At 45.2% G+C, this 9,863-nt stretch overlaps 1 protein-coding gene across 1 annotated transcript; it reads left to right on the top strand.

Annotated features, from left to right (window-relative positions):
* Window positions 1-1,408: 1,408 nt before the first annotated feature.
* TFAM (transcription factor A, mitochondrial) lies at window positions 1,409-9,400 on the top strand. The gene is made up of 7 exons (XM_056351146.1): window positions 1,409-1,608; window positions 1,763-1,899; window positions 3,833-3,903; window positions 4,844-4,993; window positions 6,432-6,527; window positions 7,552-7,608; window positions 8,485-9,400. The coding sequence occupies exons 1-7, from the start codon at window positions 1,424-1,426 to the stop codon at window positions 8,701-8,703; spliced, it is 915 nt and encodes a 304-aa protein (XP_056207121.1). The 5' UTR covers window positions 1,409-1,423; the 3' UTR covers window positions 8,704-9,400.
* Window positions 9,401-9,863: the final 463 nt, after the last annotated feature.

A 9,863-nucleotide genomic window follows, 5' to 3' on the forward strand; every position in this document is an offset into this window, starting at 1 on the left:
CCTAATTTTTCCATTAACTGGCACTTCACTTGCTTCAGACTATGCATGTGGAATAGCAGTAGTGCTGGAAAGGGGCAATCTTTAATTACAAAGTTGGTTAAAAGCAGAGCAACATTGATTTCCTACTGTACCACCTTCTTGGGTATCCAAAACGGAAAATGTGTGACTAATGTTTTTCTCTGTGCCTTGCACATGAAAGAAAAATGACTTGCAGTTGGGGAACGTGTTGTCATAAAATAAGACAACCAAAATATTTGGTTTGTTTTTTTTTTACTGTAATGAAAGCCAAATGGGAGTTTGAGGTGTGGATGGGAAGCATGCAAAGTAGGAGCTTTTGTTCCTAGCAGAGGAATATTGTTATCTTTATGCTACTGACCCACAGGGCACGAGTGGGCCACGTACAGGGAAGAATGTCACTTCTGTGCTACAGTTTTATCTATGATGTAATGATGACTTTTGAAATAAAAGCTTGATGTAGAGTGGCTCTATTAATCTTAAAATACCCTTGTTCACTACAACTGTAAGCTGAATAAATGTGGGTATTTTTGTTATTAAAACGAGTGCTTCATTACTTGGACTAGGACAGTGTAGCTGGGGAAGGCAGCGCCATTGTTTCTTCTTACTGCTACAGTGGTAGTAGAACTTTGACCACCAGACTGTGTTCTCGGAGCTCTTACCTTTTAATCTTTGCAATATCTGTGTTGAACGGTATGAAATTGGAAGTTTGACTTGCATCTTGGAATACTTTCTTTTGCTTTACGGATTTCTATTAGAGATGGTTTGAAAACGTTTGTATTTCAACTGGTAGCATTTCTGCCGTCTGCCATATGTGACAGAGGATGACTTTCCACCGCAGTGCAACACCAGCAGGAGGATCAAAAAAACCCAACACCCCCAGCCGCGAGCGAGGCGTTCTGCCTGCAGCCTCCTGCATGCTACAGAACAGCTCCAAGTGAAGTCTCTGCTTCCTGCAGGCCTCCGTGCAGTGCGGCCCTTCTGCTGCTGAGAGGGTGGCGGCGATAAACACAACGTGACTTGAGCCGTGGGGGGCGGGTGGGATCCCGCACCGCTCGCCCAGCGCCCCCGGGCGCGGTTGCGGCGGCGCGGCTGGCCTCCTGCCATCCCCTGCTGGCCACCACGGTGGAACGATAGCGGCGCCCCCTCGGCAGCGTTCGCCCTGCAGCCAGGCTCCCGGCGGTGCCCCAGCCAGGCGGGCGGCTGCCGGGCCGCAGCTCGCCCCCTCCCCCTCGGTGCCCTTGCGAGGGCTGCTGCTGCGGTGTGCTTACCGGCGGCCTCCTGCCCTAACGGCGCACGAGCCCCGCTGCGGAACTGGTGTGCTGCTCCTGCGGGCCGCGGGGGGGCGCGGGGTCACCTCGGCCTGGCAGGGGAAGGTGGGGCGGGGCCTCCGCCCCCCGCGCGCGCCATGGCGGCGGCAGCCAATCCCGTCGCCTCGCCGCGGGACGGCTTGCGCGCGGCGGCTGTCCCAGGGTGCCGTGCGGCGGCCGCGCCAGCCTCGCGCGCGCAGGCGCGGCAGGTCGGGATGGCGGCGGCGCTGGGGTGGCTGGGCCGGGCCGCAGCCCTCGTCGGTGGCGCGCAGCGGCTCCTCAGGTGCGGGCGGGGCGGGAGCGGGGCTCCGGGGCGGGAGCGGAGTTCAGAGGCGGGGGGTGCCCTTCCTTGGCGGGCTGGGGCGGCCGGTCTCCCTCGGAGGGACGCCGGGCCTGCCGTGCGGCGGCGGTGGTAACCGGCGGTGCCCTGTGTGCAGGTGCTGTGGCGGCGGCTCGGCGGCGGCGGCGTGCCTCGCCAGGGGCATCAGCTCGGTGGAGCGCCCGAAGCGGCCCATGTCAGCCTATTTTCGTTTCCTAAAAGAACATCATGCGGCTTTTCGGCAGAAAAACCCAGGTACGAGGCCTGAAGGGAGTTGGGGGCGAGAAGCCTGGCGGTTGGCCGGGCCTTGCTTTTACGAGCACAGCCTCAGGCCGGGAGCGTGCGGCGCTCTGCAGGCAGGCGGTGTTTTCCTTCCAAAACCCGTCGTTTGAAGAGGAAACTGGAACAAAGTATTGCTTGGTAAAACTAAACGTCGTAAAGTGCGTTACCCTGATTTCAGGAGGTCAAAGCTATTTTTTTATCGTAGTGTACCACAAGTAAATTTAGTATTGCTGTGCTTATTGCCTGTATCTCTGTTAGCTTAGCCTTCGATACTTAATCACTCAAAAAAGTGAATATTTGTATGTGACTTTAAAAACGTTAGAAGAAGGAGCTCACCTGGGCAATATGTGTTAACAGTGATTTGTGGTTCTAAGTTATCCTTAAATCTGTATGTGTTTCAAGTATGCTGTTTCTGATAAAAGGAGCTGTATGTGATTTTATGTTGATGCTTAGTAACCTGAAAACTACACATACTGGATTGCCTCAGAGTATATGGGAGAAAAATGGTTTTCTGTGAATATGTTTGTTATCAAAAACTTCATTTATAGGCTATGCAGTCACTTTGGCCAGAGAGCAGCAAAGTGGAGAGGTGTGCTGATTTTGAAAATACTGGAAAGTGAACGTTAATATGTTTAAAGAACAATGATCATATTGGGCAAGTCATGTGTTAAACTTAAGTAGGGAAAACCATTTGATACCCTGTTTTGCTCATTAGTTCAGGAGTTCAACAGTCAGAAAAGTTGAGAAATGAGCTTCTGGAACTTACTGTGGTTGTGTGCCACACCAGTGTATTCCACGTGTTTCTGAAATTTGAATAATCTGCAAATAAATGTGCTGTATCATACATAAATTGAGAATTGGGTGCTTTCTTGTTTCAGTAGAGGTAATATTTAAAAATAAACTGATAATTCACTTGTTATCTTCTATCATTGGCAAAGCATCGTATTTTCAAAGGTTTTAAGACTGGTATACTTGGATTAAAAACTCCCTATTTGTCTTGTTTTTCAAAAATTCTGGAAGTCAGCTTACTGTTAAGAGCTTAGTTCAACTTTTCCACTGTTGACATGGCTGAAATGCACATTTGAGGTGGGAGAGAGGAAGATCTACTTGTTCCTTTTAGGGTGAAGTGGAGGGAAAGCCTGTAAAGGATTTTTCAAGAAAAGAAAAGCTTATATTCTCTTTCTACCACCCCCAGATTTTTTTTATATTTTTTTATTATTACTACTTTTCTCTCTTTGTAAATTCAGGTCTAGCTGGAAACCTCAGCAGATGACCATAGAGCAAGGGCATCCAAAGGCAAAAGGCAGCCAGCTGAAAACTAAAGAGATTTAATTCACTGTAATTTTGTTTGTTGGAGAAGGAAATTACTTTTCTTTAACCTTGCTTCTGTTGAATTATATTATAAATCAAGGACTTTATTTTAATAAAGATCAAGCCTATGTGCTTTACAAAGTGGGTAAGGTCACGTTGTACTTGCTTTGAAGAATCCAGCAGTCTTTCTGCCAAAAAAAAAAAATGAAAACTGCAAATCTTACTTTTGGTTTCTTTCCTGGCCCCCCTCCAAGTTCAGACCATCCTGTCTTGTGTAGAAGAGTATCCAACTGAACAGAAAGAAACTAAAATTGTTGTAGGGTGGTAATAGTTGCCAGTCTTGAAGTGGTGCTTTGGTTTACAACTGCACATTTCATTCTAGTTTAAGTCAAGAGCAAGGACTCTCTCCACCGCTCCAAAATGCTACGGTTCCCTTTAACTGCCACAGTAAGTTAGCTAGTTTTAAGAAAGAAGGAAGATGTATTTGTACAGGAAAAAGATACTAGTGACAGATTTCCTTGGGAAAAACTTGAAGAAGCTTACTAAAGATACAATATTGATCTTTATTTTTTTGCTTTCTAATTTTAATGTACAGAAGCGAGCAGTATGGAGGTGATTAAAAAAATAGCAGATGCTTGGAAGGCGTTACCAGTGTCACAGAAGCAGGTGAGTTTGTGTCTTTGATCTGTGTACTTGGAACTTACAGAATCTTAGTGGTTGTTTTCACTTGCATTGGTGTCCTCTGTTTTTTTGTTTTGTGTGGAGCATTTTTGGTTGGTTGGTTTTAAACTACAAAAAACCATTTGCGTACAACAAACGCTCAGACCTAAGAACAGTTTTGAAGAGAATCGGGAGCTTCAGAGTACTCAGGCGACATATGGTGGGTTGGGTTGACCCTGGCTGGATGCCAGGTGTCCACCAAGCTGCTGTATTACTCCCCTCCTCAGCTGGACAGGGGAGAGAAAATACAGCAAAAGACCTGTGGGTCGAGGACAGGGAGAGATAGATAGCTCAGCAATTGCAGTGATGGGCAAAACAGATTTGACTTGGGTAATAAGTTATAAACTCATTTCCCCATCAAATCAGAGTAGGGTAATGAGAAATAAAGCCAAATCTTAAAACCACCTTCCCCTCACCCCTCCCTTCTTTCCAGCCTCAACTTTACTCCTGGTTTATTTCTACCTCCTCCCTCCCCAGTGGTGCAGGGGGACAGGGAATCAGGGCTGTAGTCAGTTCATCACATGTCTCTGCTGTTCCTTCCTCTGCAGGGGGCAGGGCCTCTCACACTCTGCCCTTGCTCCAGCGTGGGGTCTCTCCCAAGGGAGACAGTTGTCTGTGAACTGCTCCAATGTGAGCCCTTCCCACGGGCTGCAGTTCTTCACACACTGCTCCAGCGTGGGTCCCTCCCACGAGGTGCAGTCCTTCAGGAACGGCCGACTCCAGCGTGTCCCCCCCTGCGGGGTCCCCAGCCCAGCCAGCAAACCTGCCCCAGCCCGGGCTCCTCTTCCCACGGGGCCACAGCTCCTGCCACGAGCTGCTCCAGCACCGGCTGCCTATGGGGTCACAGCCTGAAAGCATCTGTTTAAGGTTGGTGATTGTGTTGTAGGCTTATGAGGAAGCTAGAAAGACAGATTGGCAAAAATATCAAGAGCAGATGGCCTCATACAAAGCACAGCTAACTCCAGCCCAGGCTGCAGCTTTGAAAGAAGAAAGGAGAAAACGACTGGCAAAAAGAAGATCATTCAAGGCAAAAAGAGTAAGTATTTTGAAGTTCAACTTGCTTTTCTTTCAAGGAACATGGGTTCTGTTTGTCTAGTATACAGAGCAGGGTTGAAGCATAAAGAGACTTTCAGAATAAACAAAACCAAAACCCACCACCAAAACTCCAAAACAAGGCCCCATGGACTAAAATAATTGCTAGTGTTAGCTGTTATTTAGGTGGCTTTCCTGCACTTGAAGACCAGAATTTTAACCATAGCGTATATCTTTATGCTTAGAGGTTGCTTCTCTGTGCTTTTTTCTTCCTATTCCTAAAGGTGCCAGAGAAATGATAGGTAATAAAAGATACTTGAACCAGCAACACTTTGTTTAGTTGGGAAGAAATCCTGAAATAGCTTTTCACAAAGGCCTTGAAGGTGTTACTTCAGTGACCCCTACAAGGTAATAGCTGTTTGAAGTAGCTTTTTTTCCTTCTTTTGTTTGGGTTCTGCCACTTTGCTATCTGTATAGCTGCTGACGTGTTGAATTAGGGCTGCACAGAGGCACATCTGTTAGTGTCCTTTATTGACTTATTCAGATGATCTTCCCTATTCCCTTTTAGCTGGCTTATATATAAATCTTGAGAGACAGAACCACCTGTAAAGGTACAATATGGTTCGTCCAGTGGCAGGATCAGTTGAAGGGATTACTTACTGCTTATTCATTCCTGTGAATAGAACTGCTGATGTGATACTGCTCTAATTGGCAAAAGTGAAGTTAATTTGGTTTAAAAGACTCCCTACTTAGAGTAATTTTAAATCCAAATAATTCTAGCGATCCTTTTTTAGAGTATGGCACCAGAAGGAATTTAGCTGGCATACCTGATACCTAAACAGGTGTTCAATCGGCAGCATCCAGGCTGTAGTGGGAATGTCTTGGGGCTGGAGAAAACAAGTGTAATTACGTCCGTAACTTGCTGTACTTTCCCTCTTTCACCACCAGCCCCATAGGTGAAGTGTTCTGGTAGCAGAAACCTGGGTCTGTTTCCCTGAAAATCTGCTGGTTCTGCTCTGCCTTCTCATCTCCTGCAGTTAGGTATCTGCCCTCCTCTCTGCAAACACACAGTATTTCACACCAGAAACCGAAGCCCTGCAAAGATAACAGAAAACCTGTTGTCATGACTTTCTTACTGAGTGGAATTTAGTAAGAGTCTTTAGTTTCTGAAAAGACTTAGCTGAAGTACAAATCATTTCTAAATGCTTATGTTATGTCTGTAAGAATTGAGGTTCATAGCTTTTCTTAATTTAGTTAAGCATTAGTCCAGACAAGTGGTGAGAGCATCTTGACAATACAGTCCAATACAGTTTACAGAATAAAACACCAAAAAATGAATTCGAGTCTGACTTTTTGTATAGAATATAAAGACAAATGGTAGGTTTAGCTTTGGAAAAGTGCATGCTTGGTGCATTGTATAACTTCTCTTGTTGTTTTTAAAGGAATTGACTGTGCTTGGAAAACCTAAGAGACCTCGTAGCGGCTTTAACATTTTTGTGTCAGAAAACTTTAAAGAAAGTGAGGGAGTTTCACCTGTGGTAAGCCAGGAAAGATTGTTCTTTAAAATACATCTGTTGTATTCAAAAAAATCTGGTTTAGATTCTGTCATTTTCAAAGAAACTGTTCAGTATCTGGATTTTGCTTTGCTTAGGTTACTTTTTTAGGCGGCAGTGGTCTAGCTATACTGCTGGTGGCATGTCCTGTATAAACTGCTGTGTGAGTATACAGACTTAAAATATTTGTGCTGGTTTTTTTCACATCTCTGTTAAAGACTTCACCTGTTTCTTCTGTAAGGAGAGAATTCTACTCCTTTTTGTTCTGGTATAGAAATACACTAGTTTTTCAAATGCTTGTGGTGGTCTGCTGCTGTTTCTGTAGTACTGGTTGGCATACCTCCTATAGCACAGTTTGTGTCACAGAACATGCAGGAGTTCTTCAGCAAGCTCAGAAGTTTCACACTGAACCTTGCTTTGGGGCAGTTTGAGTTGCGCTGGTGGATTACAGCACTTGAAGTGCTGGAGACCTCCCCTGTGTGCCTGATACATTCTAGTCAGTGTATCAGGATAGTGGAAATGGTTTGTTCCTTGGCTTTCTGCATACAATGCAGCATCTCCAGTCAGCTGCGGCCTGGTGTGACACATATGGTAAAATACTCCTGACATGGTACAGAGTTCCCTGTGAAAATGGTTAATGCTTGTCTAGGCTCAGCTTAAATTAGGGCTTGGTTTAAATGAAACCAGTATGTGGGCTGAGATTTAGTCATGTTGCTGTAAATCAGCTCAGCTGTTCTGGCTGCCTGCTTTTTCAGCAGGCCAAGTAACTTTAACAGCTTAGTCCTGATACTGTCTGTAAATGTGGCTGTGATGATGCCCAGCAGCTTGAACCATATTGTTCATTACTTAATTACGTTAAGAGGGTGGGGTATTAAGCCCATGTGACTTGATGCTTTTTTTTCTATTTGCTTTATACTTGGCTTTCGCTAGTGTGGCATTTCCTGCAACCCTCTGTGGTCAGTCTGCTGTTAAAATAATCCTAATATATTGCATATTCTATATCCTGTAGGCAAAGCTGAAGCAATTATTTGATGCGTGGCAAAAACTGTCCAGTACTCAAAAGCAGGTATGTTGGTGGTTTCTGATGAGCCTCCGAGGTGATCAGAAAATGACAAGCTTGAGTTAAAATTTATAACTATATACAAAATCTTGAACTCGGTTGCTCAAAATATTAGTATTAAGGAAAATACTCTGAGGTTTTATGTGTCTTGAAAAAAATTGCCATTACTCTTGTTCCATTAGCGACCATTTTTTTTCACAGTGTTGATGAAATGCGAGTCAGTGGGGCAGGATGGAAGTTGTTTATGCCTGGAAATACATGCGTCTAGTGCGGAAGGTGCAATAATTTGCAATCATTAGATAGGTTTTTTTCTAATAATACGTAGTATTTTTAAATGCCACCATAGTAATTTGCTTCTTGTGGAAAGATTTTTGACAGGTAAAAGCAACAGAAATCTACTAGTGATATGCACATGGGAATTGATTACCTGTAGTTGTCTTGGGGACAGTTTTCTGCCAGCTTTCTTGGTGTATCGAGATGTGAACCTGCAGATGGGTATATGGAAGTTGGAGGGGTGCTATACTGAAAGTGAATCTAAACCTCCACATTTTCAAATATTCTGTACCTCACTGTCCTTCCGCCTGAATGCCCTTCTTCCAGATTGTTGTTAGTGTTGTTAGCAGCAATTTTGAATAAACTCCCTTTTCAGGAGTGGCCATCTGTTGACATAACTGTACTTCAGTGCTAAGGTTTTATGGTTTTGTGCAAGTTTGAAGATATATATATATTTTTTTTAACTTTGCGGGAGGTGAATGCGAATGCCTGGGAAGCACAGTGACTGGGTCTTGCTCGAAGTCCCTTTGTATCTGAGGGGATTATGTGACATGGCAGTTACCCAGACAAAGCCCCTGCTGTAACTGTTGATACCTGATTTTCTTCCAGCCATACCTGCAGCTTGCTGAAGATGATAAGGTTCGGTATGAGAATGAAATGAGGTCATGGGAAGCAAAAATGGTTGAACTTGGCCGTGAAGACCTGATACGTTCCAAAAAACCAAGGCCAAAAAAGAAAACTGCTGAAACTGAAGAGAAAACTGCAACAGCCAAAGCTTCCTCACACGAAAACAAGGCAAAATTACAGTTGAAAAGATCAGAAGAATAAAATGGTTAAGTATTTCATATTTAGTCCCCTTTGGTTGCATTGTCTTTATCCTGCTGTGTTAATGCTGCTGTCGGCATTAGCACTGAAATCTGGAAAACCCATGAAGGGCCCGCTGGAGAAGTGGAAAAGGTGATGCGGTCGGACGGGGTTCACTGTGTCACAGAACTGACTGAAATAATCATTGCGGGCATAGCCCGAGCTGTGCAACGGTAACTGGTTAATCAAGCTGTGAATAGTGATACTGACATCAGCAGAGCTCTCCATTAACGGTAGCTAACACTAGCGTTTATAGGATATTTTTTATAAAAGTGAGAATATTCTGCAATGTTAGCATCTAAATTTTGTAAGAGCTGAAATCTGAGTTGCTACTGTGGTTTATTCCCTCCATGGTATTGGTAGTGAAGAGAAATGTTCTGCATTTCAACAAAAGGCACAAGAAATGTAAAATACTTTTATGTATCCGTCTCTTTTTTTTTAATGTATCAACCTGTGTACAACACTTATGTTGCATTTAACTAAAGACAATGTCAGTTTTGTATAAAAGTATCTTTATTGAACTTTTATTCCATGGTTTCTTTGGATATATGCAAACACTTTTACCATCCTGTTGTCACGTTTAGGGCAGCCTGTAACGAACAGAAAATGTATGAACTGCTTAAACTGTCGATTTTCATTTAATAAATACAGCTGTTTTGAAGAGCGGCTGGTTTTCTTCTGGGGCGTCTCAGCTATTTCATAGTCTGTGGTTTAGCAGAAAGGCAAGCTTTTCCAGGATCGGGGGTTTCATCCATCCTGAGGGACCCACAGAAGCCACCAAAGCTGCTTGTTTAGTGGTGGGAACTGGAAAGCCAAACAGGTTAGCTTTTCTCCTGCTCTGCTCTTCTCCAGCTCTGCTCCCTTTTATTTATTTTTTTTCATATTTCCGCCCCCCCCCCCCCCTTCGGCTTTTTTTTGTTTGGCCCTCTGTTTGGCCTTGTTTGTTTGTGTGGCCCTTTCTCCCGCCTTCCCCCCCCCCGCCCCCGCGGGGGCAGGCGGTGGCTCCCGCCCCGCGGCGGTTCGCTGCAGGGCCCCGCGGGGGGTGGGGCGGGGCGGGGCGCAGCGCGGCGGGAAGCCCGGCTGGCCCCGCCCCTACCGTGGCGCGCCGCGCACGCGCGGCCCGG

Source organism: Falco biarmicus, chromosome 9 (assembly GCF_023638135.1).
Source record: "Falco biarmicus isolate bFalBia1 chromosome 9, bFalBia1.pri, whole genome shotgun sequence".
NCBI classification, from domain to species: Eukaryota; Metazoa; Chordata; class Aves; order Falconiformes; family Falconidae; genus Falco; species Falco biarmicus.